This window comes from Elephantulus edwardii, unplaced genomic scaffold (assembly GCF_000299155.1).
Source record: "Elephantulus edwardii isolate Elephantulus edwardi_28Jun2011 unplaced genomic scaffold, EleEdw1.0 scaffold00116, whole genome shotgun sequence".
Classification (NCBI taxonomy): Eukaryota; Metazoa; Chordata; class Mammalia; order Macroscelidea; family Macroscelididae; genus Elephantulus; species Elephantulus edwardii.
In genome coordinates this window covers 9455918-9480746 of record NW_006399866.1, presented here as the reverse complement: position 1 = coordinate 9480746, position 24829 = coordinate 9455918, and the positions used below count along the sequence as shown (strand labels likewise).

Below are 24829 nucleotides of genomic sequence, written 5' to 3'. Positions count from 1 at the left end.
AACAACAACAACATTCATCTTAGAAAAATGTAGCTAGCATATCAAACACAATATTTCAAAAGTACAAAATGCATTTTTAAAACAGGTTTAAATTTTAAAGACCAAACTGGTTGTGATAGTGAGGGGGAAAAAACGTAATTGGAGGACAATACTTTCTGAGGTAAAGAAAATGTTCTACATCATGATGTAAGTGATGGTTACTTGGGTAACTACAAATACCAAAACCCATTAAGTTGTATACTTAACAGGATCTGTATATTTTATTATAATGATGTTGTTGTTGTTGCATACCATTGAGTGGAAAGTGACCACAGCTGACCACAGCGAGTTTTCAGAGGCTGTTAATTGCACAGTAGGAGACTGCCCATCCTTCTCCCATGGAAGAGCTGGTGGATTAGAACCATGTGCCTTTGGGATTGCAATGAAGTTTCTTACCACTAAGCCATCATAAACAAAAATATTTTCAAGTTAATTTTTAAAAAATTTTTTCCATAATAATACAAGTAACACTCAAGTATGGTAGAAGGATGGGCTTTAGAGTGCAAATAACAAGTTCAACCAACTCTTTCCTATACTAGTAGAAATATAAAATAGCCACAGATGGTTATTTTAAATGTTCTAATAGCTTTACTTTTTTAAAACATGAGACTACTAATATTACAAAAAGTCAGGAGACAGAAGGCAAACATGCTAAGTATGACACACTGACATAATTCTGCAAAAATAATCACAATCATTTACAAGTGAATACATAGGTACATCAAACTTAAATGTAGAAACTATCAAATAATATCATTAACATCACATGCAAACAAAATACTAAAGATCATTCAAAAACAGCTAAAACAGTACACAGACAGTTCAAGCAGGATTTAGAAAAGATCATGGCACCAGGGATATCAGTGCTGATGTCAGATGGATCCTGGCTGAAGGTAAAGAATACTAGAAGAATATGTATTTATGCTTTCCTGATTATGCAAAGGTATTTGACTGTGCGGATCATAACAAATTGTGGCTGACACTGAGAAGAATGGGAATCCCAGAGCACTTAATTGTGCTCATGTGGAACCTACACCTGAAAAAGGAATTGTGTAAATGGAGCATGGGAATAACTCTATGGTTTAAAATTAAGAAGGGAGTGCATCAGGATTGTATTCTCTCTCCATACCTATTCAATCTGTATCTTGAGCAAATTATACTAGAAGCTGGACTCTATGAAGAGGAGTGTGACACCAGGATTGGAGGGAGATTCATCAAAAATCTGCATTATGAAGATGACACAACCTTGCTTGCTGCAAGTGAGCAGGACTTGAAGTACCTGTTGCAGAAGATCAAGGAATACAGCCTTCAATATGGACTGCATCTCAATGTCAGGAAGACAAAAATTCTTACAACCAGACCAACAGGCAACGTCACAATGAATGGCGAGGAGATTGAAATTGTCAACAGTTTCATCTTGCTTGGATGCACAAATAACACCGTTGGTACGAGCAGTCAGGAAATAAGGAGACGCACTGTACTAAGAAAATCTACAGTTAGGGATTTCTCCAAACTTTTTTAAAAAAATAAGTTTCTTTACAAAATTCGAATACACGGATTTCAAGAACAGAGTCTTCCAATCTCCGAATTATTGAGGAATAATGATGGCAGTTTGAGGATGAGTCTGATTCAGGCCATGGTCTTTCTGATTATTTGCTATGCATCTGAGAGCTGGACAATGAATAAGGATGACAGAAGAATAATTAACACCTTTGAGCTGTGGTGTTGGAAAAGAGTACTGAACATCCCATGGAGAGCCAAGAGAACAAACAGCTATGTCTTGGAGAGGGTGCAGCCAGAATGTTCTTTGGAGGTGGGAATGATGAGACTTCCCCTCACATAATTTGGGCATGTTGCTAGGAGGTGCTATTCCTTGGAGAAGGACATGATGCTGGGAAGGGTGGAGGGTGAGCAAAGGAGAGAAGACCCTCAACTAGGTGGGCTGACACGGTGACTGCTGCAATGGGCTCTTGTGTGTCAAGAAGTGTGAGGATGGCGCAGGATAGAACAGGGTTCAGATCTTTTGCTCATAAGGTCACTATGAGTCATACTCAACTCGACAGCACCTAACAACAACAACATAGGTAAGTAAGCAGAACATATGTGAGATGGTATATGGGAAATATAGCGATGAATATATATAGCTTTGGCAGAGGAATTTCTATGTGCCTATCTGTATGTGCTATAAATATATCCAAGTATACAGTACAACATACAAGGGACAAAGTTATGTGAACTATTCAGGCATAATCAAACACCTTTAAACACTGAGTTACTGGGCTTGAGAGTTTAGGATTATAGTCTCAGAAGACATCCCGTTTAAAGGCCTGTGAGTGAACATCATTAGTCCCTTCCTGTCTAGAACTAGAAATAGTGAAGAAAATTAAGTATTCATGGAAACAATCCAATGAACCATACCTACGAATAGCATGAAACTAAAAAAACTAGATGGCAACCAGCTACCATTACTGACTGCTCTGATCAGGATAAAAATGCAAAGCTCTACGCAGAATAGGACAGAGCAAAATCCAAAGTCATAAAAAAGACCAGACTCATTGGTCTGATAGAGACTGGAGGAAGCTCTGAGACTGGGGTGCCTAGACACCTTTACAACCTGGAATGGAACCTACTCCTAGAAATTACTTTTTAGCCAAACAACAGATAAGTCTACAGAGGGAACAATAATACCTACGAGGAATGAGTTCCTGAAAACAATCAAATCATACAAAACTAAAAAGACAGCTTTTGTCCCAAAACAAAATTCAGAAGGCAGGAAAAATGGAAACAAAGAAAGCAGAGAAGAAGTGCAAAGAGTGCTACTTAATTTAGGGGACTACAACTAATGCTACAAAATGTGAATTCATTTTTCACAAAATATGGATATAAACTTTCATCCAAACCACAATAAAAGGTTCAAAAGTAAGACTAGATTAAATTGATATATTTAATTTGGTATGTTAAAAGTAGTGCTTAAAAAAAAAAATAGTGCTTCAATATACAATCAACATAGAAATTAATGAAAAAGATGTTGCCTGGTGTGTATCTTATAACAACTCTCAATCCAGATTAGCTACATTCCAAGTGTTCGACAACCAGACAACACAAGTGGCTAGTGGCTAACATATTAGACAGTGTGAGAAATATGGAAAAATATTAAAAGATACTTAAGTAGAGAGGAATTTTCATTCACAAATACTGTAGTATAGGCCAACACTATCCAAGTACAGGTTTGTATTTTGAAAGATAAAAAAGTTAGTACTGCTTCTAACCTATCTGTCTTAAAAATAAAGCCAAAGGTTTGTTTAATCAGCTTGTTCTAAAACTTCTGTTTGCTAGGTAATTCCTAACTGTAATCTACACATGATGTGAGGGGCAATAATGCTATTCTCCTAGCCTTCTCTTTGCAGCACACCCAGAATCTATTTCTACAAAGACTTAAGCAGATATGGTTACCAGACAGGCAACTTAAAATAGGCAAGAAAACAAAGTTATGGAGGGATCCTTGCCACAGGAGCATTTTTTACTTCCCTGAAAAGCGGAAATAAATCTGGGATTCTTTGTTTCTATGAATTCTAAGCAAAAAATGCAACGAGCCGGGGTAATAACTTGGCCAAATTCTCTCAGAATAAAGTAATCTATTGATTCAATGTCCTCCCAACTTTCCCAGGCAATCTCTGCCAGACCAAATCAAGTAACAAGAGCACCATGGTTAAGAGCCGGGTCTTTATAATAAATTTTTGTAGTATCTATTACCATCTCTTTAGGTTCCTACTGACAGCTGTTAAACTATTATTTGCCTTCTGTTTACTTTTAACCTCTCTTAACTGCAGGAGAAGCAGGTAGCTTACTTTATCTCAACAAAATTATAATAACTTAGTATTGCCAGATGAGGTCAAGCTGATTCTGACTTATGGCATCCCCCCATGTGTGTCAGATAGTTATTAAGCGCTCATTTTTTAAAAGTGGATTATTCACTAGGCTTTTCTTCCAAGGTGCCTCTGGGTGGACTGGAAGGATCAACCTTTCCAACAGCAGCTGAGAACCATTAACCACTTACACCACCCAGAGACTCCAACGGATTGCTAATCTTAAATTTCAGAAATTTATGGAAACAAAAATCAGTTGTCTGAAATTGTAAATGATCAGCTTAAAATGATCATTTTGTCACCTGTTTTTAAGATCTCTCTGCTCTGAGTCACAAATATAACTGACCAAGGAGGGAGCTCTGGTGGCCTAATGGCAAGAAGCTGCACTGCAATCCCAGAGGCATGTGGCTTGAATCCACCAGATGCTCTGCTGAAGGAGGGACAATCTCCTCCAGTACCAGTCAGATCCGATTTGATGGTACACACAAAACAATTAAAACAAACAAAAAACCACCAAAAAAAAACCTGACCAAGGGAGCACATTCCTCAGGTTGAGAAAATGACAAGTTTATTGAAGGGATGTTACTATTTTCCTTTACTTTTCCAAAATGGCATCAATATTAAATTCATACCTTTGAATAATTTAAAATTCAAACTTTAATACAAGTAATCCCTTATTATACCTCATACTTTCAACTTTCTCTGTAATTCCCATTTTTCCTTAAAATACAGAGGTCCTACCTAAACAACTAGAAATAAACAAAGCTTTCAAGAAAATGTTAAAAGATTAATGTAGCTAAAAAGAGGGCTTGACATTATTAAGGTGATTTTCTAAACAAAAATCATCGAGGTCCTCTGCACATCTGTGTTATCTCTAAATTCATCGAGGTCCTCTCCACACTTCTGTTATCTCTAATGCATCTAAAAAGCCTTAGGAACACTTCTTCCTGTTGTCAGAAGCCTGGAAGACTTTTCCTTTTCTTTCCTCTTTTTTTTTTTTTTTTTAAAAGAGACTTAGTATATTTTTCTCCCTGTGTGCTTAAGAACTCCAAAAAGAAAATAATGCTGATATGGGAATAAATTTTCACACTGAAAAATAAGAACAGAATCTTAATCTCATTTATAGTTGATACTTGGACCACCTATTTACTATTTTTAATTGGAGAAAGACGATTGTTTTTAATATAAACACCTAGCTTTAGTAACTATCATTCTTTCTCACTGCCATGGAGCTGGAACAAACACATAGCTGAGCTTTTAGAAGCTATAAATCATACTGGAGGAGGCTGCCCTCATCTTTCTCCCATGGAATCTACAGTGGTTTCAAACCTCTGGGTTGGTAGTGCACCTACCTAGAGAACTCTATAAGTACTATCTTTCTGAGAAAGGTAAAAAAATCGAGCCATCAGTGACCAAATCACTTATCTGCAGTAGTATCTTCCCATATTAAGGATAAAATAAAATGGAGGACTAATTTGGTACCAAAAGTATCCAAATACAATGAGCACTCCATAGGTAAAGAAGAAATACATACATATACATATACATATATTTATATCTGTTCTCAAAATATTTTGGAGTTGCTGAGCAGAGGTACACCTATACTTAAAGCAGTTTTAGGTGGCATGTCATTTCAAAGATACCACCTCCCTACAACAAAACCAATTACTATAAGTAGTCCTTGACTACTTCAAATATATTCAAATTATGATGAACCGGACTTCACACAATCTTTTTTTTCTTCTTATCATACTACATATAATGTTCCACTGCATAATTTGCTGATGTTATCACATTCAGATGTTCCATGTTATGATTTACTGATTATTTAAAACACAGCAACCTAACAGTATGCCAGATAGATATGAAAACTTGGACAAAGAAATTTATAAGAGAATCATCAGAAAGAAACCCCCTTGTTGAAGTCAAGATGACTTGTATCATAAAAAAAAACCCCAACCTCTTAGAAATACATTTGAGACACTCAACCCCATCACACACTGAGAAAAATCCATGACATTCATGACCTTGGTCCCATTTTCTGCCAAATGCAGAATAATCCACATCACTTGATAGCTGCTTAGACAACATCTGGCCATATATATCTTAACGGTCCCCTAAAGTGTTTTGGGTTTTTTGCTTTGCAAGTCTCTATTTGTTTAACACTTCCCCCTAATGCTTTTCAAGTTGTCAAACCCAGCATCCTGCAGCAACAGACCACAGGTGGGATACAGACAAGGACTCTCTGGGCAGGTGAACAGGTATGAAGCAAGGGGACAATCAAGCAGAATAATGAGCAGGGCTGGGTGAGCCCCACTCTCTTCTAGCTCATTTCCTCTCTTTCTGCTCACACCACCATTCCTTAGCTCCCTCAGAAGCACTGCTGCTGCCCCTGGTTTTTCAGCCTCCACAACAGCAGCAACATCAAGGACTCTCAAAAGGTGTCTGTACAAAGTACAAATCAGGTAATGTCTTACTTCACAAATGGAGTGTGAGTGTTAAGCAATACATACCTGCACAGGAATTTTTAAAACTTCTCATACTTTTCAGGTCAAGTCTGTGCGACATACAAAGAGTTTCTCTATACTCAGTAAGAGAACAGAAAAACCTGTCATTTTGAGCTATTTTGACACAGAAAGCTTAGTGCACAAGAAAATAGCCTATATCGTAGTAGCATTTATAGCCAAAAGGATTCCTAGACAGTTCAGAGCAAAAAGTGGAATAGTGTTTGTTCCATAAACCTGACAGATGCCACGGCAGGGCCACTACAAAGGGGCGCTTTCTAAGGAACTGGCCTTCTCAGCAAACAAAATACAGTACCTGCACCTCAGAGCATTGTAAGTAACAATACTGTACAAGCACTGGCCAAATTGGCAACCAATTTTTAAATGTTTGACATACAGCTAGGAAAAATGTAGAAGACAATGAACTGAAGGGATTTTACATACCTCCATATCAGGCTTAAACTTATCTTCAAATACAGCCATTGCCGCCAAGGAACCAGAACCTGTTAAAAAGAAAAAGGGAGGGGGAAAACCAGGAAGCATTTTTTTAAAAGTATATTTTATCAACATCCAGCTTTCCATCGCACAATTACCTCAGGGCAGCAAAAATGGCAAAACACTCCTGGTGTCACATTCAAGCAAAATGTAAATATTAATCCTGTAAGGTCATACAAAGTAGGTACACAGTGGTCTTCAAAAGCCTAGAGTCACACGTAGCACTATCTCAGGTAAACCTGTATGTAACTAACTGGCCCTGTTTCTGCTACTGACAAGACCAAGTGTAAATTATTCACAATAAAATGCTGAAGTATGAAAATGAGGTTATGGAGAATTTTTATTTTTTCAAAAAGTGAATGCCACATAATTTCATATATCCTATGCTGTGCGTCTGTGCTCTGCAACTGTGCCTTGGCAGGTTGCTGGCTAGAGAGAGCTAAATACCAAGCCAGTTAGAAAGAATAGATTTTTTTTAATGAGCTGATCCCAGTGCAGTCACCTTGACACACAGGGAAGAAGCCACCACACCAGAAATGGTAATAGGATTGTAAGCTGCAGCCACCACGTTATTCCAGCTACAACTGTAAAACACTTTATTATGTGGCATTTATTTGGAGCTATTATTTTTAGTTTGTACTTTGAAGAGTAACAGCTGAGTAGACAAAATGACAGACAGAGAAACAAAAATTTATTATAACAATAGCAAATGGCTGAAAGGTTATACTGCACAGATATTAACAGATAGCAAATTTATCCTTACAAAAGTAGGATGCAAAAGTATTACAAATAAATATGGGTTCCCTTTGAATGGATGTCAATGGCAGCTCAGCACTATTTGAAAATGTAAACTTGCTTTGTTCAGAAACGAGAGAATCCTTAGAAAATCATCATCTTGTCTTTGCAGAGTCCCAGCAATATTTCAGGATATTCTACTTTTGGAGAGTGGAGAGAGTTGCCCACAATTTTTTACTCCAATTAGAAGATTTTTTGGCATTTATTACTTTTTAACTTGTTTTGCATAACACTATCTATTTAGCTAGGTCACAGAGAAAACCATATTTTCTATTTAAAATGATTTGTGTACATCGCTTGACCACCTCAATGGTTTAGCAAAGGAAAAAGGCAGCGATTAAACAGTTTCAAATGAGGTGTCCTGCTGATTTTCTCAAGTCTGCTGAATGTATAATGAAAAAGGGGAAGCTGACAGCAATGCTGCATTGAGAAAATACAGACTACCTTATTTGAACCATTTAAGGAGGTCCAATTATAGATCAAATTTAAAGGGTAGAACAGCAGATTTACAGACACAAATCAATGAACATGGTAATCCTGATGAATATGACAGATACTCCTGTTATGGAATATTGCCGTGGTTGAGGATCATTACCTTCACAGTACCGGATACATCACATCTAAAGCAGTAGGAAGCGTCAAGTGTAGACCAGCATTACAAGCAATGACTATTCATTTAGGCTTTAGGAGCAAAAGGCAACCCATTTCCCTTCTAATACTTTTGCTCTTAAAAACAAACAAAACTAAACTGAGAATCTAAACAGGTATTTTAAAAATGGGCCAAACCTTTTGAATGAAGATAAAATTAAACAGATGAAGAGAGTCAATGCACTCAGATTATTATCCAAGAGTAAATTTATCAAAACCAAACATCTGAATTTTCAAGCAAACACATCTTTGAAAAATCTGGAGAAAAGACCAAATTCCAAATATATTTTTGTGAGTCACGCATTTGGGACTTAGAGATCAAGAGGGAAAAGGAACTTAAGTTTCTGTTTTAAAGCACAAGTGAGAACCAGTCTTGGATTTAATAAAAATGAGCTGATTTTGTGTGGGAAACAAAGGATAGCTTCCTACAAGAAAACAGCAAATGAGGAAATCTCAGGCAAAAAATAACCCCTAAATACAAAATACTCCCGCAGTGAGCCCAACAGCAAGCATGTCTTTTCTAACCTAGTGCTCGAATAATTCTGCTCAAGGATTAAAAAAAACCAGAGGCCCAAAATAAACATTTGAAAGGACAGGGGAAGGTGGGCATTTACATAAGTGCTAACAACTCTGCAGTATAATACATTAAAAATACTGTTAAAAGGGGAAATCAAGCTTTCTTTAAAAAGCCTATTTCCTTCACAGTTGCTAGCCCTGTCTTCACCAGTCCTGACCTCAGGGCCATTCCTTCGTTGCTAGTTTCATAACAGATAAATTACTTTTCATTCTTTTTCCCCCCCTTAGGTTCACTATTTCCTTCTGCTTGGCTGAACACAGTATTTTAAATTAAAAAAAAAAAATTCCTCTTAACATAGTATTTCTTTCTTTTTAAAAAATATTCCCACTTAGAAGTAATAAGATTTCTGCAGAAAAGATTTCTAGGAGTGGAAATCACATAATAAAGCTAAGAACTCTCAGAACAAAAAGAGACTATAGTGTGGGGGATTTCCTCAAACTTTTTTGTGTTCTCCAAGTACTGCAAGGTATAGGACGGGTAAACACAGAATGAGCACTGGAGTTCTTGTATGTCTGGTTTCTCCCTTTTTTACACTGTGCCCTCCAACATACACATAGACATACATAGACAGAGCTGAGAAATTTTCTAGAAAGCAAGAGCTTCCTACACTGCCTGACTGTGTTTCTCTTGAAAACAATGATTAAGTAGGCCCCAGAATAAACTAGAAAAGAGTAGTTGCACATTAAAAACCATTTCTAAATCACTTGCAAATTAGTTCCTGCTCCCAGCTTCTCAGGAAAGGAAGCCTTTGGCGCCCCCTTTGCAGAAACAAACAGAAGTGCTAGGAAATGGAGAATAACTGGCTTCACCAACAGGTTTCTAGCTAACTCTGAGTGTATGCCTGCTATTTAGAAATCTGAGTTTCAAGAATGACTGCAATTGTCCAAGTAGCAAGAAAACACTTGTCTCAGATGTGACCCTATGTCACTCTCACACAGAAAGTTCTATATACCACAATACAGACGCATGAGACCTCCCACTGACTCCCTCAGGCCCTTCCTCTTCCTCAATGCTGTTGTTAGATGCCATTGAGATGACTACTCACAGCAACATTATGAATAAGGGGTCTGAACCATGTCCTAGCCTGTACCATCATCACAACCTCGGATATGCTCAAGCCCACTGTGACAGCGAAGTTCCATCAATACTAAACATCTATGCCACTTTAAGCCACCTTAGCACATAGTATTCACTTTGCCCAGTGAAAGTACCTAGAAATTCTGGGTCTGGTCCAAACTACTACTATGTTCTACTACTACTACTACGTATTACTACTGTTCTCCGTAGGTAACTCTACAAGCAAATCTGTTTCATCAATAGTTTCCATGCTCCAAAGCAACCTGTATATCAAGTCTGCCCTTATCAGTCCACCCACAGTGTCTGAGAAGCCTGTGCTGATCCAAGAACAAAGCAATTTAAAACAGAAAAGCAAGATGCAATTCAGTGACCAGTATTTGTATTTTTGAGGTCGCTAAGAACAAGACAAAGCTCAGCCTCACATACTTTGAGCAAGTTTATGTACGTCACGTCAGAACCCACCAAAACTGCAGGTTTTCAGAAGCAGTTAATCACAAGGAAGAAGATTACTCATCTTTCTCTCACTGATGAATTCAAGCCACATGCCTGGAAAAGTGGAGGGTTAGTGAAAGAAAGGAAGACTCTCAATGAAACTGACACAGTGTTTGCAGCAATGCGCTCAAGTATGTCAGAGATGAGACTGGCACAGGATATGAGAGGGTTCAGATCTGCTGTTCACAGGGTTGCTATGAGACATATTCAACTTGATAGAGATAACAGCATGAGCAAGACACTATGAATGGCTTCCTAGTTAACTCTAATTGGCTTGTTCCATCCACTGCCTTCCTCAAACTCACTCATGCTTTTCCAACACATGTATCTAAACCCACTCATACACTCTGTTTAACCACACCTGAATCCTAAATCACCCAGGAGCTAGGCTGTGGAGAAACACAAGGCTGAGAGCTATATATATCCACCAATTCTGCTACAGTAATTCTAAGAAAAAGTGGGCAAGGATTCAAATCATGTATGCAAAAAGAGCCTTTATGTGAAGTCTCTCTCAGGGAGGAGTGATAGGGAATGGCAAAGGACACACCGACAAAGGAGATTAATCAGAACTGACTTTGACAAGCACTGTGGCAACTGGACAATTAAAACAGACATTCGGATGGCGGGGAAGAAGAACAAACTGGGGAGGAGGGTGGAGAGAATGGTGCGGCAATGAAGGAGTGAAAGCCCAGAATCCCTGTGAGTGTTCATTGAAACTAATAAAATTTAATAATAATTTAAAACAAAAAGAAAACAAACAACAAAAAAAGAACCTTTATATAGAGTAGGAATAAAAAATATCCTGGGGATCAATGAAGATGTAACAATAAGGAATCAGAGAAAATACAGAATAACTTAATGTAGTTACAGAAGCAACAAAGTAGGTCTACATATACTTAAAATATATGTATACCTATTTTATATTCTCGAATAATATGCTGAGTATATGAGTAACTGATGGTCTAATCCACAGTCCACCCTTGGCCTAATTTTAATTGTCTATATTGAACTTTTCCAATGATTTCTTCCACAGATATAGTCAATCTGATTTCTATGTGGCCTATCAGGTGAGATCCATGTGTAAAATCAATGTCTTTAAAAAAAGGTATTTGCAGTAAATCACTGAAAAGATAAAATGCAAAATATAAAATTAGAAAGGGTGATTCTTTGGAGAGGGGATATGATGTGTGCAAGGGTGTGTGTGTGTGTATATATATATTCTACACAGATTTTATATTATACATTGTAGGAAACTCTATCAGTTCCAATTTGATGGTGGTGGTGGTTATGTGCTGTGCAAATCAAAGCAACCCTATTACAACAGCTCTGAACCCAGCTCTAGCTTGAGCCAATTTCATTTTCTCTGACACACCTACCACCATTTCCAGAGCCAATCCATCTCATCCAGGGTCTTCCTCTTGTGTTGTCCTTTTCCAAGGCCTGCTCCCTACTGGTAACATACCCAAAGTGCATGAGACAGAGTTTCAAAACTCTTGCCTCCAAGGAGCAGCCTGGAGATCCAACCCTCTCCAGGATAGACCTATTTGTTCTCTTAGCAGTTTATGGTATATTCAGCACTCTTCTCCAGCACCACAACTCATAGGCATTAATTCTTCTTCTATCATTCTTAGTCATTGTATAGTTCCCTGATGCGTAGCAAGTAACTGCGAAGACCATGGCCTGGATCAGGTGCACCTTAGTCTCTAGACTGACATACTTGCTCTTCAGTATTCTGAATATGTTTCTGACAGCAGAATTTTCTCAACGCAATTCATCTTGTGGTTTCTTGCCTGTCATACCAAGAGTATTGATTGTGGAGCTAGCCAGCTGATGCTGTTAAAACTCTCAATCAATGGTATACAACAACAAATATATAATATCTATCTATATTATATATATTTTCAGCAGAGGAAAATATGTTTCAAAGCACTGTGAATAGGTATGTTCATAAAATACATAGGGAGCTCTGGTGACCAAGTAGTAAAGAGTTGCACTGTCAACCTGAAGGCACACAGCTGATGCTGTTAAAACTCTCAATCAATGGTATACAACAACAAATATATAGTATCTATCTATATTATATATATTTTCAGCAGAGGAAAATATGTTTCAAAGCACTGTGAATAGGTATGTTCATAAAATACATAGGGAGCTCTGGTGACCAAGTAGTAAAGAGTTGCACTGTCAACCTGAAGGCACACAGTTCAAGTTCACCAGCATTTCCCTGGGAAGACAGGGTTAATGATGGGCATGGTTTAATGATGAATGATTTTAAAACACATAATGGGTGAGAATGGCTGTATGAAACAACAATGTGAATGAAGGACAGTGTGAAAACACAATGTATACAAACTTTGTATGCAAACTAATGTAAAATTAAATAAATATTTTTTAAAAACTGTACAGAAAACTACACTTTGAAAATAAAATATAATAAAAAATTTAAAAGTGATGCCTGAAACTGACAGAGAGAAGGAATCATGTAATGAGTGATCAGCAAATCTGGGATTTAAAAATCTTTCTCAATTTATACTATGGTCTTTTCATTCCATCATGCTTCCTCTTAAATAGCAAAACCTGAACTCAGGATAAATATGTCACCCTGGAAGCCGTTAACTATCTTTTTCTTGGCTCCTCACTTTGAAAAAACATCCTTTCAAACTTAGTTTTTCTTCAGAATTCAGCAGAATGATTACCACACATCTGGATATAGTTAATTTGTGGTTTTTTGCTTAAAAATCTCAAATCAAAATGGAATTTTAGTTAAATGTTTTTTAGTAAACATATGCTACTATTTAGCAATGCCACTCAAGTACCAGTTCTGAAGACAAAAGACATTTATTTTAAAATAGCTAAACCTAAAAAAGTAAAATGTGTGAACTCAGTATCCATTTTCTAAAACCTCTCAAAGTGTTTCTGATCTCAGCACATCAAGATTAGTTCAGTCTGAACCTAACTTTTCTGAGAACCCAATTCAGAACAAAACCTGAAATGTACAAATAAAATTTTACAATCCTACTCTAGATTCTGATTTTTATCTGCTCTGTACATTAAAAAATGCTTATATTAACATGGCTTGGGAGTAGTGTTTCTATGTTAAAAAATAACATTTTATATATGTCTGCATTCACTGACAATCTAGCATCAAACACAGCAATTCTATCATCAATGCTATTAACCAAAATGAGGGTAAAAAATAATTTTCTAAAACCTGCTTCTCAAAGTTAAACTCTTGGAAAGCTGAAAATGAGCGGGTAAAAGTTTGCTTTTTAAGGTTTATGCTCATAAACCCTAAAATTACTGAGGGTTTTTCATGTCCTAAACTCTGGACAGATAGTTCAGGTATTTCCTCATTTCATAGGCAAGTAAAATGAAGCTTCACCAGTTAAAGGAATTTTTTCAAAGTAACAATCAATGACCCTCGATTCAAACCCACATCTGTGGTTAAAAAGCACCTTTCAGAAGGACAATTTCCTACTCACTCCTTCAAACAAACCAATCTCAGGCTCCTGCTTGGTAGGAGGCTCTAGAAACACAAAAATTCTAAGTGGCACAGCGCTGCTATCTCCTGTTTCCCTTAGCACATCACTTGAGATCATCTATGCCCTGCAAGGCTCCCATCTGACCCAGGGAGGCATAGTCACATTAGCATATGAATGCTGCCCTGAAAGAGTGCAGCACACAAACACTATAGCCCTCACTCATACAAAAAAGGTAACAATATGTATCTACCTCATGAGGTTGTTGAGAGCCTTAATGAGATGATACAGGGTAAAGCAGAGTGTCTGGCACATAGTAAAAGTTCAGTAACAGCTAGCTACTGTTATGCAAAACTAAGGTCCTCTGTTCTCCAAGAGCTATTTAATAATCCTTCTCAACAAGTTTCAGAATCGGAACTTTAATGGAAACAACGGTCTTGAAAATCTCCCTCAATGTTATAAAGTTCTGAGGGACAGAAAGAAAGGGACTTCTATTGTTTTTCCCAAATCAATTTGACCAGATCTCTTCAGAGGAGGGGGAAAAAGTTGTTCCTTATGCTAAGGAGAGGTCCATTTTAAGTACCCAAGGACCTGTCTGCCACCATGGCCTACCAAGGTGTAAATAAGATGTATACTTCATTAAAAGAGTAACAAGCAGAACTTTCTAATCCATCAATGTCAGCTCTATCTGACAGAGTGCTTACTCACACTTTTTCATTGTTAGTCAACTGGCCACTTGTCCTGGGCAAGATATGGTGCTTTGTACAGATCCTCAGATGGAGGTAATTTTTCACTCCATTCTTTTCACTCCATTTTTATCTACAAGCCCTGGTCTCCTGGTGTTGGTGCTTGCTCTGAAAAGTGATGCTGCCAATGTGTGAAGAGCTGATTTATGAATATAAAATAATGCTGGTGCCAGGGGATTACATTCAGCCACTAGAGAGCAGTGGAACACCTCTCACCACCCAGTAAAACTGAGACACAGACTTGAAATGGTTTAATTTTATGCATGCATTTCATTATAAGTCTTGGCCAAAAGCTTTCCGAGGCGAGGCAAGCCAAGCAATCAGACGATCTTGCATCGCTTGCTGAAATCCAGATTTGTCCTTTGTCAGCATAAACAGTTTAATTTGATGTTTTCACTCCTGAGTAAGCACTGAGTATTACATTTAAACCCCTCGTGAGCAGAAGAATGCTTCCTTTTCATCAGCAAATGTACTTCAATGTCAGAATCTAGCTTTTATTCTCAATGAATAATAATATTCCTTTTAATATACTTAGAATTATTATTAAAGCATCCAAAGTCATTCTGACTTCAAGCAAGCTTCTCAAAGTATGAAGGCTCCCCTCTAAATGTTACTTAATGTAGACAAAAACTAGTTACATTTTTTTATAATAAGCTAGATCAATTAACAGGAATCAGAATTTCTCTTGTAATTCCAATTGCAATGTCTCATTGGCTTAACAGGTTATAAATACTTATTCTTAAGAAAAGACTACCTACCAACCAATGGCATCCAGGCCTAAAAAAGTGCAAGGTTTTATCTCATTAAAGTTTTATTTATTTTTTCTTGCTGTGTACCGTCAAATTGGATCTGACTGGTACAGGAGGTTATTGTTCCTCCTTCTTCAGCAGAGCATCTGGTGGATTTGAACCGCACACCTCTGGGATTGTAGTGCAGTTTCCTGCCACTAGGCCACCAGAGCTCGCCAAGTGTATGAGTATTTTTACAGACATCTATTTTCTCAACTAACTTCATCTGTGTGGGCCCAATCACTAACTCACTGTGGTGGAGTGGATTCGGACTCACACTGACCCTATAGGGCAGAGTAGAAGTGTCCCACTGGGTTTCCATGGCTGAGAATCTTAATGGACACAAATGGTCTCCTCTTTCTCCTGGATTCAAACTGCTGGCTGCTAGCAGTCCACATTTAGGCACTACTTTACACAGGCTCCTCATGTGCCGACTAGATGGTATTATCTCCATCTTTATTTAGAACAGCTAAAGAATTGGCAAATTCAAATACATTCCCTATAACAACATGAATTTTGGAAGTAAATATTTTCTCATTCCTTAACTTAGTGGCTTAGTACCACCTTTGTAGCAACCGGGAAACTAGAGGTGTAATTCAACTTTGATGGGTTTTGTTCCCAATTGTTTTCTTCCTGGCATTCCATAGCAGCACACATTTTAAGATATAAAATTAATACACTGGGCATTTTAAACCTTCCAAAATACATTGTAGTTAATCAAAGCAGGAAAAACTGCCAAAGAGATCTTGGTTCATAGAACTGCAAACAAAAAATGTTAGCACTAACATTATGAAAAGACAGTTCATCAAACATTTACTATGCATTAAATACAAAGAATTTTACATGCATTATCTCACTTAATCTTCACACATGCCACTTGGGCAGGTCTCACTGCCATTTTATGGAGAGATCAAAGCTCACCATAAAACGGGTAATAAATACCGATGTGAACCAATCCCAAATATCAGCTCTTTTCACGATACCACAAAGTCTCAAAAATAATACTGAGAGAAATCCACACACATAAGAGCACATGGTAATTTACTGTTTGTGTTTACATACCAAACACCATTCTAGCATCCAGAAAACCCTAGTTATGTCTCAAAGCAATAAGTTGTTAGGTTTTCTTATAAATCAGGGGTCTGAGATTCAGGGATATTAGAAGACTAGGATCTGGTCAAGCAGAGTTGAAAATGAAATCAGGCCTTCCACCTCTTTTTCCAGAATTCTATAGTTATATCTTACTTCCATTTACTTGCTATGCATCAGAAAGCTGGACAATGACTAGGGATAGAAGAACTGATGCCTCTGAGCTGTGATGCTGGAGAAGAGTACTGAGTATACCATGGACCGCCAAGAAAACAAACAAGTTCATCCAGCAGAAGGTGAAACCAGGCTGCTCCCCGGAGGCAAGGGTTCTGAAGCTCCGTCTGACATACTGTGGGCATGGTGCAAGGAGGAACCAGTCCTTGGAGAGGGACATCATGCTTGGAAGGGTGTAGGGACAGAGCAAGAGAGGAAGACCCTGGATGAGATAGATTGACTCTGATTGGGATAAAAGGGTTAGGTGTATCAGAGACAATTAAGGTTGGCTCAAGATAGTGCAGGGTTCAGAGCTGTTGTATGAAGGTCGCTATGAGTTGCATGTGACTTGACAGCATATATCAACATTATACCTTATCTTTACAGAAAAGCTCCCTATATGGATAAAACTCCTACCAAAATGGGAATTCCAAGACCAGCCAGCAACCCCACTCCACAGCCCCTGAGAGCAGAGGCTTAGACTCAATCCAGTGCTGATGGAGACACATACTTAGGGAGTCTCCTACACATAGTCATTCACACAGTCCTCACACTGTATTGGGGGGGGGGGAGAAGGAATTTTCAGCAAGAGTAGAAACTAAGTCCTCTGAGAAGGATTTTATATAGGCCTATAAACTAAACACAGCTGCTGCTAAATTCACACCTGATTTAAGAGCTGAAAATGAATACAGAAGAAACAGTTGCCATCCAGTAAAATACTAATTTGAACCAGCACAAGATAACTCAAAATCAAGTCATTTAAAGATATTAAAATACCTACAACTGGGTTGTATTTTACTGTAAAGTGTAAATAAACAGAAAAAAATTGCCAGGCCTGAATTCCCTAACGATGTTCCTATGTTTTGACTTAATTCTAATACTCTTCTGCTCACAAGAGAAGACATTTGGTGTGTTTATTACTCTGTCCTGAATCTTTTTAATTGCTTGGGGGCTCTGTAAACTGGAAAATAGTAGATGCATTCCAGTAATTAGGAAATTGTATAACCAGTTTACCTGGAGAATGTTACCTGAATGACCCTGGCAGTGACCTCAAGTCTTCCCTAATGGTACATATCAATGTTTATTCCTTAACTTAGTATTTCTAAATTGTCCAAGGGCCTCATTTCCAGGAATGCCATGCTTGAAATTTTATTCATGTTAATTCTCCATGTGAATAAGTGGGCAAAATAAAAATTTTATATAGCTTGCCAATGCTGCTACAAGGAACACTGCCAAACTAATAGCAAAGGATGGTCCCCAAGCTTCTTCTGACACTTGTCTGCCTAGTAAAGGAAAGCTGGCAAGTTAAAAGAAAAAGCTAATTAATCTGAGAATTAAAAGAACCCACAATTTTGTCCGTTAAAAATACTACTCAAACTCTTATTCCTTTCTTAATAAAGAAAAATCAAAGAATCTTGCCTACCTTTCAACAATAACAGTCAATCACCTGCAGTTTCTTTCATATTATTCTCTTTATAAAGAAACTATTACATGAAACCTAAGGAGCCCTTTCTTCTTTTGTAAGAACAGACCAAATCACATTTGGCCTGGATCAAATGTCAGATGCCACTCACGGCAGTAATAGAGCCAAGGGAAGAAATTCAGAGACTGGGGTTATCATCCCAACTCATGTACTTCATAACTGTGTGACCCTGGCAAGTAAACTCTAAACCTTAACTTCCTTACTTATAAGACAAAGATGACAATACCTACCTTACAGGGTATAACAAAAATTAAACCAGTAAAACAATTCATAAGCATTGTGGTACTGGTACAATGACAGACACATAGATCAAGGAATAGAATTGAGAACCCAGAAATCTGCCAATCTACTTATAGTCAACTGATTTTTGACAAGGAGATGAAATCAGTTAAATGGGAAAACAACAGCCTTTTTAACAAATGGTGTTGGCAAAACTGGAAAACTATCTGTAAAAAATTCAAGCAAGACCCACACCTCACTTCACACACAAAAACCAACTCAAAGTGGATCAAGGACCTATAAATTTCACTAGAGAAAAGCTTGGAAGAACTATAGAAGCCCTAATCCACAACAAAAACAGTCTTTCAAGCATCCTGAAAAACCTACAACCAGGAGAGGATAAAACAGATGAATGGGACCTTCTAGGAATAAAATCCCTATGCACATGCAAAAACTTCTCCAACTGGGTAAAAAGGGAAGCCACAGACTGGGAAAAAAAATATTTGGTAATGACATATCTGATAAGGTACTTGTATTATCTAGAATTTATAAAATACTCAAGCACCACAACAAAATAAACAACCCAACTGAAAAATGGGCACAGGATATGAACAGACATTTCACTAAAGAAGACATTCAAATGGCCAAAAAACACACAAACAAACAAAAATGTTCAAAATCCCTAGCTCTAAGAGAGATGCAAATCAAAACAATTATGAGATATTATTTTACCCCAGTAAGAATAGCAAAATTCAACAGAGCAGCAAACAACAAATGCTGGCGAGGTTGCGGGGAAACAGGAACCCTTATTCACTGTTGGTGGTAGTGTAAAATTGTGCAACCACTACAGAAAGCGGTATGGTGCTTTCTTAAAAAGCTGGAAATAGAAATACCATTTGACTCAGCAATTCCACTACTGGGAATAAACCCTAAAGAAAAAAGGACTGCCATCCAACTAGATATATGCTCAACCATGTTTACTGCAGCATTGTTTACAATAGCAAAGAGTTGGAAACAACCTAGGTGCCCATCAACAAACAAACAGAAGCTGTGTATACTCACACAATGGAATACTATGCAGCATTGAAAAACAAGAAACTCATGAAATACTATATAAAATGAGTGTCACTGGAGGACGTTATGCTGAGTGAAATATCTCAGCACAAAAGGACAAATACTGCATAGTGTCACTGCTGTAAAGCAGGACTGACATCAGAGTTGAGGGGAAACTAAGAGGAGATAAATAATATATACTATATTGAAATAGATGAGAGTATTGTTTAGGAGGAATATATGATTCGGTATTATTGTCATGACAAAACTCCAGAATGAAACCTGCATAGTGGAGTGGACTGGGGGGGGGGGGGACAGATTGCATAACAATGAAAGTACCTTTTTTTCCTTGTCAAAGAGAAAAGCAAACTCGGGGGAGGGGTGGGCAGAGAGGGAAGTGTGCAACAATGAATGAATGGAAATGAAAAAGAAATAATTTTTTTTTTTGTTTAAAGAGTTGCTGGCCTTTCAATCAGAATGGTATGTATAGTCGGCGTGTTACTATAGTTATCAGAAACATGTCTACAAAGGTTTTAGGATGAAAGCTAAGTGTCCTGACACAAAGAGTCCAATATATTCTTCTTCCATGTAAACCTTCGGAAGGGGAGTCCTCAGAGAGAAGAGGCTCTCGGACCTCTGCTGAATGTGGCATCATGCTGTGGCAGCATGTTAAAGATGAGCAAGACAAGACAGGTGTCTTCTGCTTAATATAAATTAAGAATAGCCTTCAGGCACCTGGCTAGTCGCCAATACAGGCCCATGGGTAGACAAAATTTAGACACTTTTGTCTTACTGGTAATTTGTGGCTTCTAGCTCTTACTGTCAAATCATTCATGGGGTGGGGGAAGATTAATTACAAAATTTTGCTTTTACTTCTCATAATAAAAACCCACAATTTAACTAAACCATATGAATTCAGATTCAAAATTCATTTTCTTACTTAAGTACCCTTAAGAGAAGTCTCAACCCTACAGGGTCACCATAAATTGGAATCAATTTGAAGGCAACTGGTTTGGTTTTTTATTTTCTACTTATCTATGAATCAGAACAAAAGCCACCAGGGTAATAAGCACCTTTGGAAACACAGTAGTGGTGATGATAGAACACCACAGTAAATGTAATTAATGTCACTGAATTATAGACTTAAAAACGGATTAAAACAGCAAAAGTGAAAAGCAACAGAAGTCACTAAATTTTGGCAATTCTAAAGTATCATATCAAGCCCCTACCTTTCTTCCAAATTAAAAAAAGAAAAACAGAAAGTCAGAAGCATTCAATCATTATGAAGAAAGGCAGCCCACAGTAACCACTATCACACTCAAAGAAGTGTGTGCAAGTCACTCAAAAGTGAGCACTGCAAAAAAAAAAGTGAACACTGAGTAAAAAGAGCAACAAAATATAGGGAAATACACAAACTGTATTTTACATTCTCTGGTAAATGACTTTTCATAATGGACGTGGAAAAAATAAAAATCAATGTCATAGAGTAGTAGATAAAACTATAAATAATGTTTTCTTTATTTCCTTTGACATTAGAAAGCCATTTCAGTACAAACTTTTTAACAAGGACAGAAAACATGAATACTGAGTAGTCAAAAACTTGCAAAAATATAAATGTCTATCAGGAACTTGTAGAAATGTTTTCAGTATTTAGAAACAGGGTTTAAGAGAACAACATCTGTGTAAGGACAAAATGACAGTATCTGTGTTGCATAGGGCTTGCTGGACCTGGAAGACAAGAGCTCAAATCTCACCTCTGTTGCTTAAAGATGAAGGGATACTAAGTAAATTATTACATCTCTCTAAAGTTTTGGTTTCTCAAAAATAAAATCACAGTCCCTGTACAGAACTTTCACTGAAAAATTAACACAGACCCCACAGAATCTCTAACTTCAAGACACTTCATAAACGGGCTTTAAATAATACTGAATTCAAAAGAGAAGAAAAAAAACCACTTATCACATAGTACATACAATGCTTTGTGATATTCTCTTAAACTGAGGTCATACAAAGGAACAGAATCTAAACTAGTGCTTTTCCAGGAATATGGTAAATTGCATATTCACAAAAATAAATAGCATCTAAGGATTCTAACACTAAGCTGCAGGAATTCCTTGGTACAAGCAAGTCAGAAAGCTAATTTTACCATTAGCCACTTAAATTCACTGAGTCATACAAGACTAGGAATATGGAAGACCTAGGTTCTACTTTCAGAAATGTCAAAATTTCACAAGGGTAGGAAGGACAAAGGTTGAGGGTAGTGGAGGAGAGCTGTGGCTGGAACCTTGGGACTCTTGTTTCACAGTAATAATAGTAATGTAACTACTACAGCCTGGGGCAGTCATCGGGGAGTAGTTTATGGTTAGGTGAAGACCACGAGCCCTCTAGGCAGAAAATTAATTTCTGAAAAGAAAAAAAAAATGGCAGCATACAGCTGTGGGGCAAGAACCTATTCAGCAGGTGGAGGAATAACAGGAAATAAGATTAGAAAAAAGGTCTAGAGCCAAACTAAGAAGGGAGGTGACACCAGTTATTTTAACACTACAACCAAGAGTCATCAAGGAAAACTGATCACAGGGACCAGGGATCTGGCCTAAGTGCTGGCTGGTGTCTTTGAACGCCTTCTGTTGTGAGAATAGCTCACAACTCAAACTCACTGCCTTTAAGTTAAGGACCCAGCATCTGATTTCTGAGGATATCAATTTCAAGAGGCTCTTGACCATCCTTTCCTCATGAGTCACTGGGGCTTTCAAACCAAGAAGGCAGAAATGCTCAGCATTTTGGTTGGCAACCTCATACCCAACAGAATACAACAAAGCATGTCATGGCACTAGATTTACCCACACCCTCAAATACTTCAGGACAGAAGGCAATCTTGAGAGTGCATACATTCTCAGTGCATGAATAAACTACTCCAGACTCTTTAGGTCTGTCTTCCTGAAGACCCACAAATGTCAGACTGAATTTTCTAACAAGCAAATCTAATGCTGGCCTTTCTGTTCCCTGATCATACAGACCCTTCCTGCACCACAGGGTTTAAAGCAAATCTTCCCTTAGGGATGGGGGTATATATACGGTTTAATAAATTGTGGTTAATTCCTATCATCATTTAGGTCTCAGCTTAAGCAGGTTGTCAAAATTTTCAACAGAGGTGAGGTTGTGACAGAAAGGTATTCTCATAATCTGTTGGTGGGAACGTAAACTAGCAGAATCCTTTCAAGCTTTCCAAAGGTACTATGCAGTGAAAGTCTATCTTATCACTCTTTTTGACTGCCTGGTATCTACGCTGCCTCCCTACAACTGGGGAACATGCCCCTTATATGAACAAGAGGCCAAGAGGCTGAGCTTCACCAACCAGAAGCTCAACCCCACCCCCACCCCGCCCCCCATAAGGAACTCCATTCTGACAGCACTTAGAGCAGCAGAGTAGGATCGGGTACTCGGCTGCAAATCTGTTGACACTCTTCTGAGTGGTGTGGTCTCAAATCCAATTCTCACGCTCTTAATTATTTTGCAAACCACTTGCTTCTCTATTATCCAAATTCTACTTTTCCTTAAATCATCCAGTGATTGTACTACTCTCAACAATAAATTGCTGAAAATTATCCAAAAACGTTTGGAACAATATGTCAACAGAAAACTGCCAGATGTGCAGGCTGGATTTAGAAGAGGTCATGGTACTAGGGATATTACAGCTAATGTTAGATGGATCTTGGCAGAAAGCAGAGACTACCAGAAGAATGTCTATCTGTGCTTCAATGACTATGCAAAGGCTTTTGACTGTGTGGATCACAAGAAGCTGTAGCTGACTCTGAGAAGAATGGGAATTCCAGAACATTTGACTGTGCTAATGCGAAATCTATACTTGGACCAAGAGGCAGTCGTCAGAACAGAGCAAGGAGATACTACATAGTTCAAAATCAAGAAGGGGGGTCAGTCAGGGATGTACTGTCTCCATACCTTTTTAATCTGTATGGAGAACAGATTATCTGAGATGTTGGGCTGTACGATGAGGAATGTGGCATCAGGATTGGTGGAAGAGTCATCAACAACCTGCGTTATGCAGATGACACAATCCTGCTTGCTGAAACTGAGGAGGACCTGAAGTACTTGCTGCAGAAGGTCAAGGACTGCAGCCTCCTATATGGATTGAAGCTCAACATCAAGAAAACAAAGATTCTCACCACTGGGCCAGTTGGCAGCATCAGTATGGATGGTGAAGAGATTGAGATAGTTAACAGTTTTAGTTTACTTGGTTTCATAGTCAACACTCTTGGTAGCAGCAGCCAGGAAATCAAGAGACGAACTGCATTGGGAAAGCCAGCTGTGAGGGACCTCTCAAAAGAGTACTGAAGAGCAACAATGTCACGCTGGAGACTAAGGTGCGCCTGATCCAGGCTATAGTCTTCACAATTACATGCTATGCATCAAGAATGTTGGACATTGAATAGGGATGACAGAAAGAGAATTGATGCCTTTGAGCTGTGGTACTGGGGAAGAGTACCGCATATACCACAGACTGCTAGGAGAACAAACAGGTTTGTCCTGGAGAAGGTGAAGCCGGAATGCTCCTTGGAGTCAAGGATTCTGAAGCTCCGTCTGACATACTTTGGGCATGTTGTAAGAAGGGACTGGTCCTTGGAGAGGAACATCATGTTTGGCAGAGTGGAGGGGTGGTGAAGGAAAGGAAGACCTTCAATGAGATGCATTGATTCTGTGACTGGAATGGTGGGAATAAGTGCATTTGGGATGGCTAGATTGGCACAGGATAGAACGGCGTTTAGGGTCGCTATGAGTCGCAAGCGACTCGATGGTACGGAACAATGTACTTACACAAGTATACTCAGACACAATGGTTACAAAAATCTGAAAACCAAATATAACAGGACAATTGGGTCATGCTACAGCCATATAATAAAATATACATCTGTCATTACAGATATGACACAGATCTACACGTTGAGTTCTTATTTATAGTAAGATCTCATTTATGCATTTTGGGGAGCGACAAATGACTGATGGATGGTATCTTCTGAAAGAAACCACAATAAACTCTTACTGATGGTTACTTTAGAATGTAATACTTTGTCTAGTTCATATGTTCTATCAGGTCTGTAAGTTTATTTTCATTAGAAGATGTTTTAAACTCAACAGCATTGGTAAGACACTTAAAGCATCCACGTACTGTTGTTGTTGTTGTCATGTGCCATCGAGTCGTTTGAGACTCATAGCGACCCTATGTATAACAGCCCTAAACCGTGATCCC

The 24829-nt window shown here is 38.1% G+C and overlaps 1 protein-coding gene across 1 annotated transcript in view; it reads right to left on the bottom strand.

Annotated features, from left to right (window-relative positions):
• Nucleotides 1-24829, bottom strand: part of PSMB7 (proteasome (prosome, macropain) subunit, beta type, 7) — a 94516-nt gene that overhangs the window by 48228 nt on the left and 21459 nt on the right. Inside the window, exon 6 of the mRNA XM_006892580.1 lies at nucleotides 6854-6912. Within this exon, the coding sequence (XP_006892642.1) occupies nucleotides 6854-6912 (59 nt within the window). The remainder of the gene's footprint in view (nucleotides 1-6853; nucleotides 6913-24829) is intronic.